This window comes from Halichoeres trimaculatus, unplaced genomic scaffold (genome assembly GCF_033239565.1).
Source record: "Halichoeres trimaculatus isolate MK-OKI-2021-1 unplaced genomic scaffold, fHalTri1.1 fHalTri1_scaffold_1, whole genome shotgun sequence".
Lineage (NCBI taxonomy): Eukaryota > Metazoa > Chordata > Actinopteri > Labriformes > Labridae > Halichoeres > Halichoeres trimaculatus.
The window spans coordinates 23,890,457-23,916,161 of record NW_027437179.1 but is presented as its reverse complement, the minus strand read 5'-3'; the positions used below and the strand labels follow the sequence as shown (position 1 = coordinate 23,916,161).

At 40.5% G+C, this 25,705-nt stretch overlaps 3 protein-coding genes across 9 annotated transcripts in view; all 3 read right to left on the bottom strand.

Annotated features, from left to right (window-relative positions):
• dip2bb (disco-interacting protein 2 homolog Bb) overlaps window positions 1-4,086 on the bottom strand; it is a 41,000-nt gene extending 36,914 nt beyond the window's left edge. The window contains exon 1 of the mRNA XM_074674535.1: window positions 3,782-4,086. Within this exon, the coding sequence (XP_074530636.1) occupies window positions 3,782-3,866 (85 nt within the window). The 5' untranslated portion in view covers window positions 3,867-4,086. The remainder of the gene's footprint in view (window positions 1-3,781) is intronic.
• A 936-nt stretch (window positions 4,087-5,022) lies between these two features.
• On the bottom strand, window positions 5,023-12,690 carry atf7b (activating transcription factor 7b). 6 transcript variants are annotated; one of them, XM_074678133.1, is made up of 12 exons: window positions 12,542-12,690; window positions 11,415-11,476; window positions 10,948-11,044; window positions 10,713-10,840; window positions 10,451-10,588; window positions 10,138-10,295; window positions 9,459-9,555; window positions 9,228-9,347; window positions 8,904-9,053; window positions 7,299-7,487; window positions 7,084-7,189; window positions 5,023-6,943 (listed from the first exon to the last, which is right to left on the bottom strand). In XM_074678133.1, exons 2-12 carry the CDS (start codon window positions 11,460-11,462, stop codon window positions 6,708-6,710), a joined length of 1,467 nt encoding a protein of 488 aa, XP_074534234.1. In that variant the 5' UTR covers window positions 11,463-11,476; window positions 12,542-12,690; the 3' UTR covers window positions 5,023-6,707. The 6 variants fall into 6 exon arrangements, with proteins under 6 accessions (XP_074534234.1, XP_074534241.1, XP_074534249.1 ...); XM_074678140.1 differs by having other exon boundaries at window positions 5,023-6,937; XM_074678148.1 differs by having other exon boundaries at window positions 10,463-10,588.
• A 489-nt stretch (window positions 12,691-13,179) lies between these two features.
• Window positions 13,180-24,139, bottom strand: larp4ab (La ribonucleoprotein 4Ab). 2 transcript variants are annotated; one of them, XM_074676665.1, is made up of 15 exons: window positions 23,445-24,139; window positions 21,632-21,770; window positions 21,119-21,365; window positions 20,075-20,211; window positions 19,756-19,859; window positions 19,341-19,451; window positions 18,995-19,048; window positions 17,988-18,200; window positions 17,649-17,752; window positions 17,111-17,338; window positions 16,913-16,964; window positions 16,591-16,749; window positions 16,364-16,497; window positions 16,106-16,277; window positions 13,181-15,895 (listed from the first exon to the last, which is right to left on the bottom strand). In XM_074676665.1, the coding sequence occupies exons 1-15, from the start codon at window positions 23,445-23,447 to the stop codon at window positions 15,521-15,523; spliced, it is 2,232 nt and encodes a 743-aa protein (XP_074532766.1). In that variant the 5' UTR covers window positions 23,448-24,139; the 3' UTR covers window positions 13,181-15,520. The 2 variants fall into 2 exon arrangements, with proteins under 2 accessions (XP_074532760.1, XP_074532766.1); XM_074676659.1 differs by lacking the exon at window positions 23,445-24,139 and having other exon boundaries at window positions 13,180-15,895; window positions 21,632-21,776.
• Window positions 24,140-25,705: the final 1,566 nt, after the last annotated feature.

Below are 25,705 nucleotides of genomic sequence, written 5' to 3'. Positions count from 1 at the left end.
ACATTGTCAGGAACAGAAGTCTTAGAAGCTAAACATGAAATGCCCTGTTGGTTTTGACAAAACTTTCCAAGCATCTTATTTATTTTTGAGAGAAATCTGAATTAAATTTACAGCAAGGTCAGAATGTGGCATAGGTGGTGTAGTGGTGGGCGAGAGCAAGAGATCCCCAGCAGCGGTTCTGGCCCTGTGTGACTCACAGGCTAAATGAGCCAGGCGTGTTGCCCCCTGATGCTCTGTGACCTAGATTGAGAGTCAAAGGCAGGGACATAATCTCTCTCTCTCTCTCTCTCTCTCTCTCTTTCCCTTTCTCTCTCCCTGTCTCTCTCAGTGTGGAGTGGGCTGCTGAGATGGAAACGTGCATCTCTGCTACATCACAGACAGGTGGCAGGATGAACACCGGTCACTAACAAATCCACGCGTCAATCGACAACACAAGAATGAGTTAATGATAAATTGTGATTGTGACTGAAGTTGTGAAGTCTGTGTGAAGTTTTTGTTTCTACTGTGTGACAAATACACAGGTGCCACTGTAACTTCCAGATTAAATGTATCACTGACCGTAAGACTAATCATCCTTAGAGTTAACATTTCAAACTGTGGCACAGTAACGTTACTCACACTCAGTTTTAGTCACGACAGCCAGGGATGGATACTGAATCAGGTACTTTTATAGGTACTGACCTGAATCACGTGAAATCAAAAGGTAACATGTTTAGGTTCCTATATACATCCTTGTGACTGTGAGGGAGTGAAATTGTAGGTGATTTTCCATGCTGGACATGATCACAGCATTACAAGGTTATATATTAAAGAATAAATATGTTCAATTAAAAAATATATACTTTATTAAATAAAAAAAGGTTATTTTTTACCACATAAACACAAAAAAGTGAACAGAAACATATAAATGACTGAATTGCAACAAAATTTGGTGCAGACCTATCAAATCCTGTAAATAAGATCTGGAAAATCTTCTTTCACTCTCAAACCTATTCTTTGGCAGCATCACACTAAAATTTTTCATGGGCTATGTCAACATTCCCGTTAGCCTTACATTTAGTGTTGGGCTACTAACATGACTCAGTAAAGTTTGAGAAAGATGAAAACATTCTTCCTGAAAAAATGGGTACATTACTTTTGGGAAACTAAACTTGGTCTTTGTACAAGGAGTTTGGTTATTTGTGTTATGAGTTCACTATTAGTTATTTCTTACTGGTGTTACTGTGGTTAAAAACGCGTTTTTCACTGAAAAGGAGATCACCAAAAGATGGCATCGGCAGTGTGCCTGAATGTGGCTGATAGGTCAAAGTTTAAAAATATTAAGTGTGATGGGTCTAAGAGGCAGAAATGTAATGTTCACATATGTGGACGCTGGGTTTTTAAGAGGTTAAGGCCTCCTAACCTTAACAAGTTGGTCTGAGTCAACACCTGCTTTAAAACTCTGCATCAAAAACAAACTGGTGATGTCACAGTGTCTTCTACAGTCTATAGTGTCAAGGCACAAAAGTGAAACATCGGTTTAAACAGATACTGACACTAGACAGTTTTAGATACTGCTTTCAAAAACATGTTTGAGTCTCTTGTCTTGTCTCGAATGCTTGTCCCTTACTTTGAATGGCATCTGCTCAAAACAGACCTATACTCCACTCCATCCCAGGTCACTTTGACATGTACACAATCCATAAACAAGAGCCTCACACACTGTGATACACACACACTCTTGGCCTGAGCAGCTTAAACAGTTGTGGTTTAGTGCTCTAAATTCCAGTCCAGCTCAATCACTCTTTGATCCCCTCAATGGCTTTCTTTGTGTCCTTACACTCACGTAGGTTCAAGTGGGTGGAGTATCTCTCTTTCTCTTACACACATATACAGACACACACAGGGTGGAAACCACGACTGAAATAAGCTGCTGATGCATATTTTCAGCTCTTGGTGCATTTTGTAGTTTGTTGCAAGGAGAATCCTGTGTATCAGGACAACAATGGGCTGATTGTTGCCATGTAAAAGATATCTATGAGAACGTTTCATGCTCAATGGGTGGCCAGCTGCTACTGCCTGGTCCTGTAAGCAGTGTGCAGAGCTGAGTGCAGTTGAGCAGACGGCAAATGCATGTCATCGCACTGAAAGATGAGGATACAGGAGAGTAGCATCTGGATGGCTGTGAGCCTCTTTATTAGCACAAGTCCGCTCTGATCTTGAGTTACAAGTGATGGTGAGTTTGTCCTCTGAGGCTGAGTCCTAAGCAGAGGGTCAGTCACTCTGGGGGTATCAGCTGTCTAGTAACTCGCACTTTAGTCTGTTAGTCTATAAAAGAGTTCAACTGCTACAGGTAACTCTGAATGGACTGGAAGTATTAGTGCAGGATGTTGCACAAAAGACAGAAAACTGTCAGTACAACAGGACAGTCAAGTTACATGACTTAATCCTCACACTAGTCTTTACATCACCTGGAGGTCTGACATAATCTATTAGTAATCAACAACATGGTGACAACAAATCTATAACTCTGAAATAGTTGTTTCAGAATCAATATGGCCACAATTCATACGCAATTACTTTATTAAAAAACATGTTGTATGCATGGTTGCCCATCATTTTCCCATCATCCACTGCTTCAAACCCATGTTATGTGAGTTGAACATAGAGAATTAACACCCCCTCCTCTGTTACCCAGCCTCATTAACACAGAGTTAATTGGTATCTATTATTAAACCAGAGCACACACTAAGATCTACAGAAGCCCAGGTCACAGCACACCACAGATACACTAGGAAAAATTGACATTAGCGTGTGCTGAATGATTAACTGTGAGTTAAACAATCCAAATCTTTAATATTTCATTAAACTCTTGTGTCATGTCAGACGTCTTTCTGTCACAACTGCAGGTACAAACACAAAAAGTTTGAAAAGCAAGTGGAAAGCAGTGATCCCTCCCTGCTTCCACCTGTGTTTCAAAGTTTCACCTAACAAAAAATTGACATGACAATTCCAGATATCTGTAAGTTCATTCAGTGCAAGAGGCACTGAGGCATCATTAGTGGCCCTTACATCCCCTTTGCTTTGCTTGCCATGTGAAAAACACAACATTACTCATCCACCCCCGGGCACCTGGGAACTGCTCGGCACCAATCAGGCGGCTGCACTGTGATTCACAGTGTGAGGAGACTTGCATAACATCCAGCACCATATTCTTATTCTTCACAGTCATTATAAAACAAATAACCCCTCATTCATCTGATGCATTTTCTAGGTTCAGGCTCAGCACAGCTGGGCGCTGTGGCCTCAGCATCACATAGGGTCCAATGGGCTGCAGCACACACACCTACTCCACACACACACATGGGCCTTCAGGATGACAAACTTGACCCATTTTCTTCGACAGGAGTCTATTTGCTTGTGTAGCCGAGATGATGAGCAATGACTGACGTGTATGGGGGGATATTATGAGGATTTTAACAAGAAAATTCCCAGAAAACATGCTGGACTGAATCAAATACACACGTTCAGAAAGCAGTCCATAAAACTGATCACTACTGATGTACACTACAGAAACCCAGGATACTCGATTGAGTATCCTGCTGAAGAAAAGGAGGTCAGTGTGTTTTTATCGTTAGTTGTAGTCGTGCCCGGATCCACTGCAGCAGCTTTCAGTCTCAACCAGCTGAGAGAGTACGGAGCAGTTTGTGTCTGATCTCAAATAAACACTCCCAAGAGCCACACTTGACGTTTGCATTATTTGGAGCTTAAACTATTTCATCCCCTGTAGTAAATGCATTACCTTCAGACAGTTCCAGATCCAACTCCGCCAGCTGGTCCCTGACCTCTTTAGGCAGAGCTGACAGATCAACGCCGCGGTCGGCCATCGTTGGAAGCACAGCAGCAGCAGCGGCAGCAGCCAGCGGGATGTTTGTGATATCTCGGACGGCAGCAGGTACAGTCCACCATGAAGCTAAGATAAAAACAATGATGGAAAAAATCAAGATAAAGATGTGGTGAAAGTGGTACTGTTTACTCCATCTCCGCGAGTCCCTGACACCGCCATGACTGCTGGAGATGGGAACAACTCGCCAGAGGAGTCTATCAGTCACGTGACCCGGGCTGATGGTAATTGCTGTGACAGGATGGTGAGATGAAGTGGACTCTCTGCTCCCTCTGCTGTTCCTTTTCTTCAACAATAAGGAACAGAAGGAGCATTCCCACACATCCAGCTCACCTGCCACATGAGGCGGAACTTCCCACTCTATCCCACGTATGAACAAGTAACTAGCCAAGTCTTTTTTTTTTCAAAAGCGAAAGGGTTAGGCCTGCCGTTGACTTGGAAAAAGACCCTCCTAAAAATGTCTTCAAAAGCACTAATTGATAAGCATACCTAACTACACAGATGGGTATAGAGGTGAAGATTGTGTATGACAGGTAAACTGTGACTGACACTTTCAAAAACATTATTTATAACAAAACTCCACACTAACATAAAGTATGGAGGCCCATTTCCGAAAATGAAAAAAAAAAATAGAGGAAAAGGGTTTTTTTTTTTTAAGGTAAATCATGATAATAAGACGCTAAGTCATTACTATGGAATAGAAGCTCAGTACTATGACCAAAATATGGCCTTCCATAGAATAGTATATTAAGCTTTTTCTGGCCTCTGATTTTTTTTAATTTTTAATTCATTCTTATTTTTAACTTATTAATTTGTACTTTAGAGTTATGTGGATAGAAAACTCTAAAATAGTGGAGCTGTTGGGACAGAACCAAAACAAAGTACTTTATGATGCTACACCATCAAACCAAGAGGAACTAAAGTTCTAGAGTTGGTAAATTTTTCCTGCTAGGCATTTCTTTCTTTCTATCTATCTATCTATCTATATCTATATCTATATCTATATCTATATATATATATATATATATATATATATATATATATATATATATATATATATATATATATATATATATATATATATAATAAAACTGTATTGAAATGGTACAATGCAAGAAGCAAGTGTTAATAAGAAACTGTTCTTTTACATTAATTTATTTTTATTATTTGCCCGAGACACAACTTATCCATTAGTTGAGACTATACACAATATTGTATTTTTTTCCCATCTTGAGGCCTGAGTTTTTGACAAACACACCATACAGTGATCTTTGATACATTTTTTTCCACGTGGTTCAATCTCCTCCAAAAATAAAGATATCTTTTCTCATAAACAAAATAAAGGGAACATATTGTCAAATAGAGAACAAAATCTAACATGCACACAGAAAAAAAGACAACTTAACAATGCTGTTATAAAAAGTAAAAAAAAAAAAAAAAGGGGGGGGAAACAAGATGATAGTCTTGGAAGTACAATGTGGTATAAAAGCATTTGCAGTTTAGAACTTAAATTTTAAAAGAAGCACCTTACACAAGCCTGCTGCGTGAATACAACTGCTTTTCAAATGTTGGAAAGCAACTAACAAGGACATCTGTATCTTCATACAAATGTGCACAATTCACTAACCTGTCATTTATTTTCTTCACATTTCTCTGGTCTCCTCATAACGTTATCATTCAACTGAAACAGACCGAAGCCCTCTCAGCCCTCATCAGCTAAAAGCAAGAACATTGATATTTAATAGAAAAATATATTGCACTACTCTTTCCTTAACTGAAATGCCAGGGTGAAGGATCTCAGGTGTATTATGTTTGATTATCATTTAAAGGCCTTCTAAAGCTAACCAGTTCAAGTGTGTTACATTAGGACAGAGGATAAACTCCTTACAGGACAAGGACAGCTTTTGCATCTATAATTTCATGTTATAAATTAGGAGAAAAGCAGATTAATAAACAGTGATAGTATGTTGAGCACAAACACACAGTGGTATACTTCAGCCTTGAGTAATCCATGCAGTCAACAGGGTTTAATACATATAGGAATAGTATAATGACATCCACTCCAAATGGCTTAAAAAAGGATGGTAAAAAAAAGTCAGGCACACACTCACAGGGTAAACTGTGCACATATCTACAATTTGGTTGTTTAACACTCCGCTAGCCAAACTGTTATGTGTAGTTAAGCTGAGTTAACTCAAAAGGGAAAAACAGTGATGGAAAACTAAAGGAGTATAAAGAAAACAAAAACAACATTAGAACCATTTTTCAGGATGCCTTTGACTGCAGAGCGGCAACCAATCTGTCACGGTACTTTCACTACATCAGCAAAACATGTTAACAACCAGGATCAGGCATGTAAATCTCTTTTTACAATTAAAAAATACAAGTAAAAGTGTCAGCCTTGGAAGCAACAAACCTCATCACAGCCAGCGTTTGGGACAGAGTTGGACTAAAGCTGCATTTTAAAGTGAAATGAAAATCAACGCATATATCTGACAAAGAGTTTTCATCCATACGTTTCATACCTACTGAAAACATTTTCCAATGGTCACTACTGAACTAGAACGGACTCCAAAGCCTGCAGAGTTGTTGTCCACCGTGATATTCATATGTACATACAGCGTGACAGAGATCTCTGGCAGGGGGCCTGGTGGGACAGAGGGGTTGACGGAGGCACTGTGCAGTGTCTGTGTGTGATTATCACTGGCTGTGAGGGGAGGGGGGAATCTTAATCAGGGGTGGGGGTTGAGGGAGGGACCCTCTGCTCAATCATTTTGCACCAGTCCGGCCACTTCAGTCCTTACTTTCCACCTGCATCAGCACATCATCTTGAAGTTGACTGTGACTGTGTTGTCATGACAATCCCTCCTGGCTGGCCGGATCCCATGCCGGCTAAGACTGACATAGCCACCGCCTCTGCAGCCCGGACGCTCATGCCGTTGATGGTGGGCCCTGGACTGGAGGCAGAGGCTGGGGGTGATGGCCCGTGCTGGATAACTGCAGCTGGGGAGCCTATGGGTTCAGTGGGAGTGTCCCTGGAGGTTTCCTCTCCTCCTGCAGCTTGAGACAGAGTAAGAAACATTCACCCTTAAGAGAGGTGAGCGAGTAAGAAGAATGCATTAGATGGAGGGGGTGATGGATGGATCCTGACAGAACTGGTACAATACATGAAGGCTCAGGTCATGAGCTCAAATGACTACCTAAGAAAGCTGCTTTCTTCTGCATCAAAGTCACAGGACAGTCTTTGTGAGCCAAGAGAAGCTGCTTCAGCTGTGCCACCTCATTCCTCAGCAGAGTGACTTCATTCTAACGGAGGACAATGATAAAATAAAATTTAAAAAAAGAACAAAGGTTATTCCTAGTCATCCTCCTTCTATAACTCAACCATAGTGTGACAGGAACACAGACGACTCACCGTTAGGGAGACATTCATGTTGGCGAGATCATCAGCCTTCTTCTCCAAAGAGTTAACCCACAGCTTTCGTTTCTGCCTGCAGCGAGAGGCAGCTGCACGATTCCTCTCCAGAAAACGCTGCCTGCGCTCATCAGGGTCCATCTCTGTGGCCCGCCGTCGCCGGCCTCCTGTAGGCTGAGCTGGGGAAACCTGGTGGATGAGAAATGGAGAGAGTGTTTTGAACAGGGCTTTGAAAATGATTAATCAAAAAAACAACTTGTCATCAAGACAAATAATATTTCTCTTTCCTGCTTAGAAAGACAACATCATTGCAAAATCTGGTACAAAATACAAGACTGCATTACCTCGATTGTTTATATGATATGATTTTGAAGCTAGGAGCAGATAAAGACATATGTTATTACCACGTAGAGATTGGAAATTTATTCAATTTCATTCACCAATGTTTGAGGCTGCATGAGATTTTTAATCCTTTTGTTTGAAAATATCTTAAAACAAAGTCCCACCAAGAATCACAAGTTAATATAAAGGTTTAATTTCAGCAGATGCAAAGTGATATTAAGACAAAATTAAAGCCAGGCCAAACTGCCTCTCCTAGAACTGGACATACATAACATTCTGTATTGTGGCAGCCAAGCCTATTCTATGCAACTGAAAGAGCCCACATAGTGACAAAAACTTCTGCTTATACTCATTGTATTGTAAACATGTTTACAACCCAGATCTGACAGAACGCCTGCAATAACCGATAAGAGGAGCAGTCTAAAAACCATCACCAACTCTGGATGCTGCAGACTTCTACAGCTCATAAGCATGTCAGGGAACATGAACACAACTATTCCCCAAGAAAAGTGGAATATTCTATTAAACTAGAATACCGAGTCTTCAGAGCCAGCATTCCACCCAAAATCTTTTTCTTAGTTTCATTTTTGCTGCAAAAGGAGCACATGCCAAGACAGCTTACAAGCTCAATTGACTTCCATCTATGTTTGTCATCTGTAATCAAGTTTGATCACGCAACTTCCTTGTGCCCATGAAATCATCACCAAAAACACCCTTGTGGGAAATTCTTGTGTGGATGTGTTCAGAGGATTGTCATGTTTACAATCTGTTTGAACTCTCCTTCTGTGTGGGCTTTGGTAGTTTTAAAACCAGCCAATGCTCTTTTTATATTCATTTTGATTGTGAAATCTTTAAAATCACACCTGTAAAATATGTTTTATATTTGCACAACTAGTTTATGAAAATGTATAAAAACATAAATGAAAAAATACAACCACAGACAATCTTGACCCAGTATAACCTTCCATCAAAAATCAATATACTTTAAAAAATTCAAACACCAGAAAGTCAGAGTTAAAATAAACTAAGGTTATAATAATAACTTGAATTCATATAGCACCTTTCAAAAAAACCCAAGGCGCTTTACATACACAAAAAAGGTTTTACATGTTCTTGTTTGGAAGGTAACCAAAGGTTAAAGACATGTAGTTAAGGAACTCAAGTCAGCATATAGAATCAAATCTCTCACAGGTTTCCTGTACACTGGTGGTCACTGTAAGGGCAAGTCTTGTTCAGAGTTGTACGAACATTTGGGTGCATTACCTGAGGTTGTGCAGGTGATGGTGCATCAGAGTTTTGAGAGGGCTGCTGGCTTTGTTCCTGCCGCTGGGGGACTGCAGGAATAGATCCTGCCCCCCCACCAGCCCCATCCTGAGCTCCAGGGCCCTGATGAGTCAGAGCTGCTTTCAGTCGCTACAGAGAGAAACATAATAAACTCAATGAAGATTATTTAATGTGAAGCTCAAAAATTAGTGATTGAAACAAACAGATTTGATTATATGTAATTGGACAATTTTGCAGTGCTAAAGCTGTTTCTATAATTTGAAGCCTTTAGAAAAAATATGCCATCATGGTTGATTATCTCACCATCTTGGTCTCAGAGTGCAGATTATACCCAGATGGGGAGGAAGACCCACTACTAGCCCCGCCCACTGGAGGTCCTGGAATCCCAGGGATGTTAGGCACTGAGTTTACTGGCCTTGCAAGCTTCACATCCAATCAAAATTCCCAGGGATGGAGTAAAAGACAGGACATGGTTAATTTAAACAGTTAACTTTTTTTTTCTAGTTTTCCACCAGAGTTGCACCAATTACTCACAGATATGACTGAGGTCATTTGCACAGGACTTGGCAGGAGAGGCACTGTCTGCCCATTGGGAAGGTGCCTCACCAGCGGATATGAGCCTGTTGGTGAACTGTTGGAAAAAATCACATACTCATAAATGGCTACTCACACGTTCTGCACTTGCTGACAAAATACAGGAAGAGAGCCAGGTTGGCAAAGTGTTCAGAGTGATCAAAAGACGTTCCCTTTCGCTATTTGTATTTTTCCTTGCAGATCTTGACAAAAAACTACACAAAATTGCACAATTGGGTGAGGTATTATTCCTTAAGGGATGAAATATGGAATTTACAAGGATGATGCACTGAAGTAAGCAAATAAGAGAAAATTCAGAATCAAGAGGCTAACAATTTATTTTTATCAACTAGATGTACAGCAGAAAGAGCTAAAACTAAAGTAGCACCTGCATCTTTGTAACAACTAATTTCTTTGTAGGTCAAACAGCAGGCACTAAAATTAGTAAGGTGTCATGAATTCAATATTGTCACGAGAGGACTGAGCCTATCCATTGATTTCCCACCATTTTATTATTCAAAAAGCCAAAGTAATTGTTGATTGGCTGATGTGATTCCCCGAAGCAGTTTTTTAGTACATTTAGTCAACAACTTCCCTGGGGTAACAAACATGCAAACAACACAAACACACAGTAGTTTACCCAAGCTGTCTGTTGGAGGGTGGAGCTTGTGTAATGACAGATGTTGGAGACGGCAGAGTTGGGTGTAGTTGGTCATTGCTCAGGTGAAGGGGAAGTGAACCTGGACGCACAATGGTTGGAGTAGGGGCAGAGATGACCACAGGCTTTGCAGGGACCTCCTGTTCACAGATCAGTGTTAAACATGTTTCTAACAGAGAGTGTATTAATCTGCATGATGGACAGCCAGTTCCTAATGTTGAAAACGTGCGAGTTTTGAGCGAGAATAAATCTACGAAGACATTGCTGACCACAGAGAACTTTTTGTGGTCTGTACCTTGCCTCTCACCCTGGAGTCTTCACTGTCATCTGACATGCTGGAAGAGGAATCCGGACTTCCAGGAGAGGAAGAGTCAACTCTTAAAGGACCTTCATCCTCAACTTTGACTTCAGATGGTGTCTGTAAAGGTGCAGCCTTGGATCAAAGAAGATATGGTGACAATGGCGGCATCCGAAGTACTAAAAGATTGCAGTTTTATTTGGCATCATAAAGCAATTGTGTCTCCTTCATTTTCATATACATTTGTCCCATTACTCACTGAGTGCTTTGTTCTCTGCTCGTCTTCATGTGCTTTGCTGAACTCTTGTTCAAAGGAGGTCGCCAGCTCATTGAATAGACCAACCTCCTCACAGTTCTTAAGGAAACGTGTAGGTGTTGGGGTCTGATCTGCAAGAGATGAAAAAGATGGTTTAAGAGTTAGCCAAGCAGCATCCTGTAACCAGGTCTGAAATATGTTATTAACACAAATACTAACATGTATAAAATAGTATTACCTGCAATAATAACAGAGTCTGTCCTGGCAGGGCCAAATTTTAATGTCATTTCATGCTTGTGTTTGTGAACCGACAGGTGGTCTTCATTTGTAAATCTCTAAAAAATAAATACACGGTAAAGTTATTGCAGAAAGCATTACAGTATATAAGATTCACTGTGGAGTCAACGTGTGTTCTCTCATTTTGAAAAAAGTTTATAAAATACACTGAACTTTAACTTGTGTGATGTGTTGCAATATCTGCCTCTTGGTACAAATGCTACATATCTAATGTAGCTCAATAAACTAAAGCTTACTGACGCTTAAATATTATCCACCATTTCAATGTTAAGTATTTACAAAAAGCATATGTAATCCTCAGGAAAAGAGGAACAGTGGTTATTTATGTACAAGCTAAAGTACAGAGCTCCACATGATGAGTGATGGAGAGTGATCCAAGGATATGAAATGTCAGGTTAAGAAAGGTACCTGCCCACATCCAGGGGCAGTGCATACAAAAGGTCGATCATCCCCCATTTCAGACAAGTATGCTGCAAAAGAGAGTAAAGAACAAAAAAAAATCCTTACTGTTGTTCATTTATTCAATAAGCTACAATGAAATAGCTAGTGCTAAAATTACAAGGAGAGTATGCTATTAGTTACAGTCAAATGCTAATTGTATAACTATATATTGATCTACAATTGCTCAAAGCACTGCCAATTTTTAAAAAGAGCAACGATACTAGCTCAAAAAGTAGTCAAATGATACGATATGTCACTGAGTTGCGTTAACTTTTGATCCAACTTAGAAATGCATCAACCTGAAGCATAACTGTGTCTCTATGAATGCCGTGCACCTGTTGAGAAATACAGCTCGTTTAGCGCGCACTGGCATGCCCACGCCTCTCACAAAGACGGCAGAAAACATGGTCACATACCCAATAAAATGTAGTTGGTAGGTAGACAGATCAGGGACTGTTAGCTAGTTTAGGAATATTTTGTAACTAGGTTAAACCCAGAGATGATGAAGCAGCAGGGCCACGGCAAACTAACGCTACCAGGCAGCCTACCCCATAGTGTCGGTAGGTCACAGGCGATAGCTGGCTATCGTGGTTGAGGTCGTTTCGGTTATGAGGCTAGCTAGATGGTTCAAATTACGAATGGTGGGCAGGTTAACCAAGAGGAAAAATGACCAGGCTAGCTTTGATATAAAGACAGGTGGGCCTGATACTAGCAAAACTTTAGCGCAAAGCATACTATAATTGTGTGTTACAGGAAAACGTGACAGCTGTGTCATTACAACGCACTCGAAGGCTACCATTATGAAAACTAATTTTAGACTGAAAGCAGCCTGATATGTCCAGCGAGGCGAAGATGTTTGAGCAGCCAGCAGTCATAACACGGCTGGCTAAGCTAACGCTTCTGTGAGCACAGTGAAGGATCCGCCAAGTAAATAGCTGATCGTTAGCATGCTAATGCTACAGAAAGCTTTGGTTATTTACTCAAGCCCGGAAACACGTCGCATGGGAATGTAAGACACCTCGTGAACATAACTAAGCACATTTGATATGATATCGCATCAAGGGTTATGTAATCTGAAGCCTGACTTTACTTACCCGACGTTTAAACAGCCTCTTGACTCCCCCCTCCCTGCTCCGGACAGTGCTGCTCTGCTACTGCTGCTGCTTGCTTGTCTGTTGTTGACACTCTTGACACTTCCATTAGCAAAACAACGCGAGAGCTGGAGCTTGGAACAGAGTGTTACGTAAAAGTATTAATGTAGGGGGAGGTGGAGCAAAAGCCAACGTGAAATAAAACATTTCCATATCCTTGGATGTTTTAATTCATGCCACACCTCTACTTAATCTTAAATTCGAGTCATCAATTTTGTCATGTGTTTCGGTTGTGAACATATAAACCAAGCATTCCACGCCCTTTGTCACCACAACAGTTACATAATGTTTAAGGTTATTTCCGGATGGATACTTGGCAAATGACATGTAAAAATCTGTTAACAAATCCTTCTTAATGCCCTGTGGCAAATCATTTGAACTGCGCATGTCTGTCCCTGTTCCACTGTCCTGTCAGTTGTGATAAATACAACAAACAGCATGATTAGAAACAGTTAACATCTGTAAGAGTGCTGATGACTATTTTTGGCAGTTCTATCACATGAAAAGCAATTTTTGTATAGATGATATTGAAAAAAGTAAAACACAGGAATACTTAAAAATAAATCTTTATTCAATACATCTTACTCTGCAACAAAATATTCACTAGATAACCAGAGTTTACTTTGCTGCAATTTGCAAATTTCATTTTTTTTTGTGAGCATGTTTTTGATACTAGACAAACTGCATTGACAAGCCAACAAAATAAGCCATTTCACACAACATGAACATACAGGCATGCACACACATCTTGAGTCCCTTCTACAGCAGTCAGAGCGCTGCATCTGCTCCAAATATGAAATGAACATTACAGTGGACAGGATTGTGTCTTGTGTGTCAAGTCAACCAACTAGCTACCGTTGTTTAGTGTGACAACTTCTGCACTCAAAACTCCTCAACTTCTTACACTAAACAGATATATTGTTAAGGCACTGCAAGTTTGGTTTCAGACAATAATTCTGGTAAGTGACTATTCTTTCTCTCACACACATAAAACATTACAAATACACAGACACATCTGGGAAACAACTATACTACATATTACAAGAAACAATGTATTTCAAAATGAAATAAATCTTCAACACATGAGCCTTAACATCCCACTTTGTTTAGCAGAACAAGAAAATTCATATTAAGTGAAAGCACATAAAAGCACAAGTTTCTGTTTTTCACTGCAGTTTATGATCATTAGCCTTGAAACCAAACGATAGAGCATTTTAGCTTGCGTCACTCCATACGCATGCCTTTCCTGCTTATTACAGAACCAAGAGTGGTTGTATTGATTGGCATTGAAACCAGTTGTTGAAAATTTGAGACTGTTCTATAATCAGGACAAACAATAAAAAAAATATACAAAGTTTTCATCACCTTAAAAGAGACACATCATGATGGAAAATGTAGTCTATCACAAAAAGAAAAACAACCTCCCTTAAGTGAACTCACGTATAAACACAATAGCCAAAAGTCTAAACTTCTACACATATATAGTATAGTCACATACTAAACAAAGTTTGGGTGGTTTTATGCAAAAAAAGGAGTACATTTGAAGCCTTACTTATTGAACAAAAAAGAAAGTACAAATAATCTACATCAGCTTATTAAATTCAACACTGGCCAACCATCACATACATACCACCATGCAGGTTGCTAATCTCATTTTACAAAGTAATCCAGTACAGACTTTAGTCAGAACCAAGAGACAATATTCTGCAAAATCTACTACTAAACTTTCAAAACGCCACAGAAAATGGAAACAGAGAATGATCCCCGTCCTAGATCCTAACCATTTCAGGGTGATCCTCTAACATTTTTCACTATATGTTACCTTCCTATCAGGGGAAGATTGTTTTACAAAGTCAAAAACTGAAGCCAACGCTTGTTAAATAACCCCTTCATTTTGCGCTTTGATACCCAGGTACATACATCACTGATATCTGATTCAAGCCAATTAGCTGCTGACCTTGCTCTATTAACCCTTAGCAACAGCATCAGTTGGCTGAATCTTTCCTCAGAGTAATTCATTGCCTACCACTTTTGCAATGTACACCAAGTTGTACACAAGTCAACAAACTCATGCGATCCAGCTTTAACAATACAGTAAATACAGGTACTTTAAGAATACTAAAGGGGTTATGTAAGAGTCAGCAGTACTGAGCCAATACCCACGTTAAAAAGTCAACTGCTGCTGAAATATTGAACCATCAAAACCTGTATATGTTGCAATACTATGCAGACAATTAAAACAGTTTCAACCTGCATCATCTGTTAAAGATTCCAGGTAAATGAATTTTCAAACACTACTTTCAATTCACAAAAGTAAAAGCCTTATAATTAATCAGACACATCAGAGTTTCTATACTAATGCCATGGATTCAACATGTATACCCTTTTATATTCATGCCTTCTTGATTTCATTACTAAAAAAAAAAAAAACAAGCCCAAGAGAATGCACACCTACATCAACTATTCACTAAGACATTAAATGTGCCTTATAGACATTGCGATATCAATGGCAATGATTCACTTCCTTATTGTTAAAGTAGTGAGATCCCCATTTCTCCCATTCACACTTTCATGCGTGCGCACGTGCGCACATACATACATACATACATACATACATACATACATACATACATACATACACACACACACACACACACACTTCAGCGCATGACCATTAATGGAGGTGTCTCTTGATGATGCTGTGATCAAATTACCTAACATTAAGAATGTTTTAACTCCCAGTTAATCTGCATCTCAACAGACTACATAAAGTTCCTTGAAGAATGTATTTGCTGTGTTTCCAAATAATTTAAGGTCCAAAACATTTTTAAGCGAACAAGTCATAGAATCTATCAAAGAATTATATTCATCTTTCTATTCACATATATTTACACTATCTTCGTTTTTGATTGACAGGTTCCTTTATTTTGGTGATCTGGGGGGAATGTTCTGTTCTTTTCCACGCCTGACACCTCGCTGAGGTGAGAACCGCTTTCCAGAATTTAGGCCTCTCTGATGCTCCCACATCTTCTGCCCTGGGCCCCCAACTCTTGGTTCGCCATTTGTCCCAGTGAAGGAGCGTAATGGTTGACGAGGAGGGCGGCTGTGTCCGGATTTCTCTGGTTTGTCTGTAGTGCGCCTGGAGTTAGGCCGATGCTCCTCCACCATGTTGACCTTGAGCTCTTGGAGTGGCTGGCTGGCAGTAGAGGCCGGAGGGCAGGGAGAGGGAGCCTGGATTGGTGGAGGGTCCTTGGCCAGCCTCTGGCACACTTCTGCATAGCTGAGTTTTCTTGACCCCTAGTTTGAGAACCAAAAATTGAAAATCATTTATCAAAAATAAATCACAAGTTACAGATGATGTATAGTGAATGGTTGGTTATGCAGATTGGAATCCTGAATGCTAAGCAGTGAGATCTTGTCTCACCTATTGGGTTCCCTGGTTGCCCCTGGAATTGCTTTTGCCATTGAGAATTAAAAGAGTTTATCAGATGAGTAGGCAGGTCTTACCAGATCTGATGTAGGAGAAGGGGGAGATGGAGAACTTCCTTCTGAATGGCTGCTGGTGGGAGAACTAGGTTCGATGGCTGCTACAGAGGAACCCTGTGTGTCTGAAGATGTTTCCTCCTCTGGAACAGGAAGTTCAGCTTTTTCCTCCTCTTTTACTGAGGGACAGGCACCACTAAAAGTAAAAAAATATAAAGTCAAATCACATCATGGCAATACACTTCTTGGTCTCAAAATCCAGAAACAGAAACAAAACTTTACCTTGGTTCAGGTAGGGCCACCTCTGTGTGTGATGTTACAAGAGCAGGTTTAGCAACAGGGGTCACTGAATCAACTTTCTTGACATCTTCTGCAGTGTTAGTTTGTCTCATCTCATGAGCCTCTTGGCTGGTTGCCTGAAAAAACAAAAGGATTTAAATTGATGAGGAGCATTTACACTACAGAAGTGCTGCATATCAGTCAAAGGTATCAAAGAGAACAGCACTAACCTTGTTAGTCCCTTTTAAGCCACGCACAACATCAGACAAGCGCATCTCTGTTGTATTTTCTTCCTTTGGGCTGACCACAGACCCCGGTAAAGGTGGAAAATTGGAAGCTTCCAGGTCAAATTTTGGCGGGGAAGGAACCTCCATCAATGGAACAGGCTTCTGTAGTTTATATGTAGTAAAATTCAAGATTATGGTAAATGAACATTGTGTGATGTCAAAGCAAAAAAAATACCAACATTTCTTTAGAAAAACAAAACAAAAAACTCATTTGTTCTCAAACAAAGCAAGATTTTCAAAACAGAGTTTAAAAAAAATCACTGACCATGCTTTGTTCCTCCTCTCGTTTCCTCCTCATGCCTCTCTGATTACTTTTCCTGTAATAAAGATGTGTGATAATTTAAAAGTTACATTTCAAAATGGTCCAGAGAAAAAAAATGCAGGAATTATTATACAGGTTGTATTCATACAAAACACATTCCAAAGGCCTAAATATGCATTCATGTGAACCACATTCACTCACCTGCCCCGCCCAGCTCCGTTCAGGTACCCACTGGGATAGGCGGCTTGTAGTGACGTGTCTTTAGTGCAGAGGGACAGCAGAGGAACCGGTGCTGTGGTGGTACCAGTCAGTGTCCCTGACTTCTGAAAGGGCACTGAGCTCAAGGTACCAGGGAGACCATCTACCAAGGATTCAGGACTCAAAGGAGAGGCTGCATCTCTGGCTCTTGGATGACCTTTGACATGGTTTCTGGAGATAATAGGACACATTTGTTATACAAATGAATGTTACATTTATCAAAAAAACACAATGTCACTTATCTTAGAATGGGCAAAAACCATTTATCATTAAAAAAAGCAGAAGGTAAACATTCAGATGGCCAAGTTTCCCAGTTGGTTGTCTAGAGCAGCCCATCAATGCCTTATTTGAACCAACATTTACAAAAAAACTGAAATATGAAGGTACATTTCAATCAATTAGGATATTGTAGTAAATGCTCATGTGAGAGAAATTAAACAGATTGATCAACTTTTAAACACTGTATGATGAGTTTTCCTACCTGTTTCTGCTTAGGGGTCTTTGGTTGTTGACAGAACTCAAGTTTGCTTTGAAGTTACCCTCACTGCTGAAACCATTCATGAATCCACTGTGTGGGAAAGGTGCCTGGATATGATTACAACAGTGAAACATGAAAATCAAATTGTGTCCCACTTAAAGATCTCTCTAATGTTATGTCAGTGTACTTCATAAGTATCAAAATCTCTTAAATTTCAGAGGGCACTGTAATGTCCACATGAAAAAGTTTCATTTGGATCATAGCAAAAGCGTTTAACCCCAAATGAAGGTAAAAAGTAAATTTCAAAAGTAGACATCTTTCACAATAGATTCAGGTTCTCACCAGTGGTGTTTCAAAATAAGGCATGACGGATGGGTTCCAGGAGGGGGATACCACAGGGTAAACAGGGTACTGCTGCTGAGGGCTGTACACCTGCTGCATGTATACCGGGGAGCTGTACTGACTTTGAGGTTGGGCTTGTTGGCTGTAAACAGACGAGTCCAGGCTGCGAAAGCTGTTCTTGCCGAAAAATGTGTTGATGGCTTTTATACGGGCCTGGAGGGAAGGAAAAAGGAAGACAGAAGGATACATTTCTTGGGTGGTAACTGAAAAAACCTCCATTGTATCTAAGGCATATGGCACTCCAGAGGTATAACATCTTTTAGTCCCCTCAGATCTCATAATCTCACGGTCATTAGGCCATTAAACACTGTACTGACCAGGGGAAAGGAGTTGGAGGAAGAGGTGTGGGGAATAGAGAGGGAGGAATTATGAAGGATGAGTAGAGGGAGAGAGGAGAGACAGAGATACAAAAGATTTACACAAAGATACAATTGAGTAATTCCTCCCAGCCAGCCACAGTGCCAATGGGTCCTTCCAAGCGCGATACTGATCATCACTGGGGGCAAGATCTGGCTAATTCAGCAGTGCCTTGTTTTTAATCATAAAATTAAAAAGACACACTAAGTCAGGTCAAAGTCCAAGTGGAAGGGGATCTGAAACCCAAGTTAAATGTCACATGGCGACAAGAAGCTCAATCCAATACCACAATACTATCCAGAGACATGAGTTCTCACAAACACCTTGTTTTCAAGTCTCTGTACACATAAATCCCAGAAGTCACGCCTAAGGCTACAACTTAGCTAAACAGCCTAGCCAAGAGACAGGAGCATGATGGCTGACAACATAACTATCCTTGAATAACCCCAGGCTTGTTGGGTTCCATAACACTTTATAAATTAATGTGGATCCCATATCAATCAGCAATCCAGCTCAAGTTATACATTCTGGACAATGCTGAAAAACAAAGCCAATGGCTGCTCATGCAGACACAAGGAAAAAAAACTCACCATGATTGGCTGTCCCTGAAACACTTTCACTTCTTCTCTTAAGTATCTGTAAGCCTGAGGACAGAAAAGGAAGAACAAACAAAGAGGGCTGTGAAGAAAACTGTAGTTCCATTATGAATCTGAAAACTAAAGCTACCCCCCCCCCCCAATCAACACTAAAGGGAAGGGAAAACAATCAACAGAACACTTTATAAGAGAGGATTGAAAGCAAATGACCGCCAGCTCAGATGAGTAATTATGATGTACATTTTTCATAGAAAAGGGCAAATTAACAATACATCGCAGGGAATAACATTTCCCAAATAGGTGATTAGAAATTAGACCATGTGTTTGTTCGGAAACATACCTGTAGTGCATCCATATCAGATTGAAATGTTATGTACCAGCTGCTGTTGTGCGCAAACTCAGCACTTAATGCTTTAGGACAATTGTCACTCTTAAAAAGAGCCTCCACTTCCTGTGAAAGAAATGCAAAATACTTATAAAACATTTGTGTCAAACACTGAGCTCAAACAACATCGACCCTCAGGCCACACTGCAGGCTCTGAGGCAATAGGGTGTCAATGAAAAAGCCACAGAGTTTTAACTGACTGAACAATACTGTCTGAAATGTACGAAATATTCACACCTCTGTCTGATCACTGAGTTAGACAGCCTAAGCATGTTGCAGTATGTGGCCCTTACAATATTCGATTTAGGACGCAGTCACACTGGCCATACAAACCATGCTGTACTCGAGCACAATTGCCTGCCTGCCTTACCTCAACTGGTGTGGTCTCTGGCACCTCCCTCAGAATAATGATGGAGCGACTGTGGTTTGGCCGAACCTTCTCACCAGTTTCATCAACTTGCACCACTGGTGAGGCTGTAACAAAGCATGTTAAAATTGTGTGTTTTTACAACATAGAAGCAACATAATACTTGCTAATTTCTCGAGTATTCGGTGCTTGTATCATCTAAGTTTTTGACACCAGGCTGTATTTATAACAAACAAATGTGTAATGTACTTTGTTCATAAACTTGAGTGACAGTCATTGTAAAATATTCTCACAAGCATGGGTAGCACAGAAGCACAAATACCTCGCAGTACGTCAAGTATGAGATCCATGTCAGTAGTAAGGGCTTTGATGTCTTCCATACATGCAATAGTCCAGATGGGAACAAACTGATCGCTGTCCATCTGAGATATCAGGTACAGGTCCTTTGTTAAGTTTTCTCTGCAAACACCAAAACACTGCATTAGAATAAAATTATTTATACACCTAGCATTGGGTTTAACATCATCAACATGAAGGAGTGGGTTACTTAAGCCCTGTTTCCACCAAGCAGTCTGGTTTAGATCAGTATGGTTTGGTATGGGTTGGCCCTATTTGCATTTCCACAGCCATTCCCCACATTGTAGGCAGCGTGTAAGCCAGATGTCGATAGCCAAAACCAGTTAAATAATAGCGCGATGCCAAATCAGCACAACACAGTGTACCCTGACAAAAAATCCAACGAAGAAGAAAAACGTGACACAGTAAACAAAGAGCAACACAATGGGAAACATCCAGCAATTCACTTTCTTTGTGATTCACATGTGGCTCTTTGTTACAAAGCACATTCAAGCCTGTTTTACAGAAGGCTGTGTGCCGCCGAGAAAAAAAATGCCCCTGTCGCACGGTAAGTGTCGATTCTTTCGATCAATCAACGGACTGTAGTGCTGTAGCTCCACCTTCCAGGATTGGATCAGTTTAGTCTGGCACCCCTACGGAAGGATCCCAAGAAGTTGGACAGCACATATTGGTTATTTGGGGTTCTGTCCCAGGATTAGTCAGTGTAAACGTTGTAAAATGCATGCCATGCCGAGACGAATCGAACTGAACCGCCTGGTGGAAACAGAGCTTTGTATACATCGAGGGATGTGCCAAATACAGTTTCTCTTTGGTGATGCAACATAAAAATAGAATACTTAACAATCAACATTGTCTTTTTCAATGTAAGCACAGAAATTCAAAGTATAATTCCAGTGTAAATAAGATCATTTAGTGCTAATGCCAGTGAAAAAAGTCTTAGTTGTTGTTTGGTTAAGTGAAACTGTTAGAAATAGCTAATAAGCTATCTCCTACTTCCTACACTGCTTACCGAGAAAAGTAGAACTCAAGCTGTTTCTTCAAAGACTCTCGCAGGCTCTCCTCAGACATTGGTTGTTCCTTTGATAGGTCACCATCCACTGCAGGGCCACATTGTGAGTCAAACACTAAATAGCCAAGATCAGCATGGTCGATGTCATTGACAATGTCATCTGAGGGTACAGAGTCATAGTCAGCGGTGCAGTCCAGGTATTCAGTGTCATATCCTTTTCCCCCTACAGAGGGACCATCAGAGAAACCTGAGACAAGGACGACAGGCAGCAGTACAATGGTTGTAAATACCAGCCATATATAGATGACAACCACTAATGCTTTGCGCAAACTGTCATGTTAAAGAGTAGAGATACACTCAAATATTGAGTCTTTCTACAAACGTCTTTGTAATGTTCAATAAGACTATGCAAGTCTAGACACATCACAACAGTTCCCTGTGCAGCAGAAACAGGGTGGTATACAAATGCTTAAGGATGACATAATGGAAGATGCACACAAAACTGACTTATACCTCCAGTCATCTCAGTGGGAGGGGAGTAGGTCAGCAGCCAAGGAGAGTTCCCTGTCCCTTCAGGGGTGTCATTCTGGTGTGTAGGGATCTCTTGCCACACCTTGGCGTTAGGGTTCAGGCTTGTTCCCTTGGTAGTAACCTGCATGATCATAACAAGATGTTAAGAGTTGATTATTAGTTCTCTTTTGGGTACAAGTATAATCAACAGTGTGTCTCAATGCAACAGTGCAAGAAAACTGACTAAGTCTAGGACTGAAACTAGGTCCTTTCCCTTCAAAAACAGGATAGAAATTAAATGTTTTTGATTATTACCCTGTCTTGAAATAAGAGATTGTGCATGATGAGATTTAAGATGTATAAGGCACTCCCTTTAGTTCCTCACTCTTGATCTTACCTCAGATTTATCTATGTTAGTTAAACAAACAATTTGGTCTTTGAGATTTTTTATTCCACACAAGGTGAACCAGGACCTTAAGGCTGAGTTTGTGGAATAGTATTAAGTGTTATAAAAACCTTGATCATTGTGTAATACATGCTGTGAGGTGTATATACAAGTGCTATATCATATGCAGTAAACACTGGAGCTCAGAATTTACAAGAAGAAATTGCACACGTTCCCCTGGTCCTCTCAATCCTCAGTTTGACCTCACAATGAAAACGAAGGGCATTAAAGAAAAGATAGTAAGTATTGCAAGCCATTTACGTCGTTATAAATCAGCAGTATACGAAGAATTACATGATTGAAAGCAGGCAACCTATGAATGAAGCCAGTTCCTCTGAGATCCTGTGATCCTCTTATTGTATTTGCAAGCCCTTTACTCTACGCAATGGAAGAGTTTTCATTGGCTTTCTTTATCTGCAACTCCGCCCATCAAACGGTCACATGTGAGCATGGATGGCGCAAATCCATTACAGAGCAGTAGCGTGAGTTTAACACGACGTTCTTGATCTGTCATCAATAGTTAAACGTCGTGTGGTAGAACAAACTAATACACAAATCGAAATTTAAAGGTTTTGACACAGTCTGTCGTTCGACCGAGTCAATTCAGTGGGTGTGAATTTGCATGAAAAACGTCGTTTGTACAATCGGGTAGAAAGAGCACATGGTGCCAGCGTGCCCATGCAACTTAAAACAATAGTTTCTCTTTAGCTCGTTCTGATTGGATACGTTCGATTCCGATCAAAGGGCGTCCCTGGTTAATATGTGAACAAATCATCCTCACATTGATTAAATTTTCAAGCTGACGTCCCCATGGCGTTCTGCCATGACCTTTATCACGGAACTCTTTGATAGCTATTTGGCTAAAGTTGTGTAACTGCTAACACTTTCATCACGTGTAGTCGTTCCAACCCAAGCAACGTAAGGGAAATAAATGACAACATTTTGTTGATCACAATTTACCATATATCGAGATTTTGCACGGGTCCACGTTTAAACATGTCATTTCGTGTTGGGAAAGCACTACTGTTTACTTGGAGTCACTGTACCTATTATGTCAAGCGACTCCATAAATACCTGCCTCAAGCTAACTAGCTTAAGTTTACTAGCAGACCAGTACGAGCCGGCCTCTCTTGCTTGAACTCCTTGCCTAACTGCTTTTACAGTTGGCAGGCACACGCATGTGCCTAACCCAGTGAACTGAACCTCGTAGTTCTTAACATTAACGTCCATCAACAAGTGTATAAAGATATTACGACGGAGCAAACGTAGCTTGGCCAGGCTCCAGGCAGCACGAGTCATACAGGAGGAAGGACGCAAACAGGTTGTCGCATGTTAGCTAGCGCGTGCCCCTTCCCAGGCCCAAAAACTCACCATGCTGCCTTGGTGTTTGGCTTTCTCGAGGTCTCACTTTCTCTCAGAGGACGTTGGTTCAATTTAAGGGCGACGAACCAGGGTTAGAAAATATGTTCTCCGGTCTTCTTTAGATCTGGCCTCTCGTTGCTCTCTCCGCTTAACCACCGTCTCCCCAGTAACGTAACTCAAACAGCGAACGTGATCCGCTCCAAGCCAAACTGTGCGTCTGCACGGACCACAATCGTTAAAAGCCTCTGGTTTGTTACATTGAAAAGTATTTAGTAAAATTGCGATTCCATTGGACGTGATGTGTTCCTCTACTCAATTCCACATCCCGAAGTTTAGCTTTGTGGCACCGCTCGTTCAGCATGTGACAGCTGCGTCCGTCCTCTGTCTGCAACCGTCCGTCTTCTCTGCTCTCCGCCTCCACGGCAACAGCAACACCAAATGGTGTAGGCTTATAGCACGCGATCTGTTCGCCTGAAGCTGCTTCCGCCCTGTTCGCTAATCACTTGATGAAATTAAAAAAGCCTTGTAATAAAAGAAGGAATGTCATACTTCAAATAATTTTTCCACGAGGGTGTTTTACTCAACAAACTACCGCGAGTCTCTTAAAACGGCCAAACATTGAAAAGTGTCAGACAAAAGTTACGACACATCGCGTACTCGTTCCGCGTTGTTCGCTATCCCAGCATGCTTAGAGCAGCGAATCTACTGGTTCAACCACTAAGTAGGGGCGAATTTTCAACTGCGTCGGTTCGCTTTCTGTGGTGGGTCTCAGCACTGCTGCAAGGCTGACAGTGACCTCCTCTATAGGTCAGCAGAGGACAAGCCAGGGGTCCTTTTTGACCTTTCAACAACGATATTACTCACTGTTATTCGTAAACGGTCTTAAACTACCGTATCTAAAGTTTACCTTGCAGATAGACTAAGTTATGTGATTTATAGTTGGGACGTTACATTCTTTACATTCTCCCCGAGAAGTGGCAGGGAAGGTGGTGGCACTGCATATACGCAAATAATATACAGCAAATAATTCGCTAAAGATAAAACAAACACTATTTGATCAGTATACACCGCCTTTGAGCGTCATGCAGTTGTTTTAAGTCCTTCATTTTTTTGCACCACTTTCTACAGACCACCAAAACACAAAACATGATGCTGCTTTTATCTGTGAATTTTCTTTTCTTTTTTCTTTTCTTTTTTCTTTTCTTTTTTTTTAACCAATAATCCATGACAATTACATCATTATTTCTGGTGACTTTTTTTTTTTTATTTCTGGTGATTTTAGACAATCGATTTGATTTCATGGCAAAAGAGTTTTTGAATTCACTTAGTTGCCTTGACTTTATACAACATGTCACTCAGCCAACTCGCAAGAGGACACAATCTAGATTTAGTCCTCACCTGTGGCCTGCCAGCCAGTGTGTCCTCTATTGTCAACTTGGCTGTGTTAAACTACTGTGTGTTTTTAATCTCACTAGTTTTATTCAGCGGGAGACCTCAGTGTGAACTCTTAGGAAACTTTTTTTTTTTTTTACCCCAGAAGTGGCTATAAGTTATTACTGAAATCTTGGATAAGCATCCTTCAGCTGTTTTACCTGCATCCTGTATTTTTTTGTGGAACATTTTATCCATACACTTCAATCAACACATGATTTTGTTGCCCAACTGACAACAAAAAAGGCAGTGCATAAGCGCACACACCCATGGAGAAATGAAGAAATCAAAAAACTGAAAAGAAAATGAAGGGTAGCTGAACAGAAATGAAGGAAAAACAAACTAACAATTAATCATCAGATATACTTTGAGCAACTAAAAACATCTAATAATACTCTCAGGTATGTTAGCACTACATACATTACCAAAATAATCACTGATCAGAATAATAACCCAAAAGTCCTCTTCAATATTATTGATCTTTTAATCAACCCTGTTTTTAGCAGATATCAAGTAACTCCGTCAGACTTTCCTTGCCAATACCTTGCAGACCACTTCAGGGGTAAAAATCGATTTTATAAGATCCTCTATTTTATCAAGGCAAAATACTGTTTTTTAATACTTCAGAAAGCTTCTTTTTACTTAAGGAAACACCAGACAGTTTTGTCCTGATTGATGCTCAGTAAAACCAACAACCTGCCTTTTAGACCCAATTCCCACATCACTTTTTGAAACTTTTTATGGATTATTTGAAGGTGAACTCTTGAATGTTGTGAATTGCTCCCTTCAGATGGGTATGTTCCCTATTGCCCTTAAAACGGCAGTAGTGAGACTCCTTC

Bases quoted from the DNA above. Each gene is read 5' to 3' on its own strand.
- atf7b (XM_074678133.1), bottom strand. From the start codon at position 11,462: ATGGGGGATGATCGACCTTTTGTATGCACTGCCCCTGGATGTGGGCAG. The intron at 9,054-9,227 runs GTGAGATAATCA...TTCTCTCTGTAG, and splicing joins TGCACTCTGAGACCAAGATG to CGACTGAAAGCAGCTCTGAC. The intron at 6,944-7,083 runs GTAGTCATTTGA...CTCTGTCTCAAG, and splicing joins GAAGAAAGCAGCTTTCTTAG to CTGCAGGAGGAGAGGAAACC.
- larp4ab (XM_074676659.1), bottom strand. From the start codon at position 21,776: ATGCAGGTTACTACCAAGGGAACAAGCCTGAACCCTAACGCCAAGGTG. The intron at 19,860-20,074 runs GTATTTGTGCTT...GCTTTGTTACAG, and splicing joins CATACTTGACGTACTGCGAG to CCTCACCAGTGGTGCAAGTT. The intron at 15,896-16,105 runs GTAAGACCTGCC...TTCTCAAACTAG, and splicing joins CTTCTCCTACATCAGATCTG to GGGTCAAGAAAACTCAGCTA.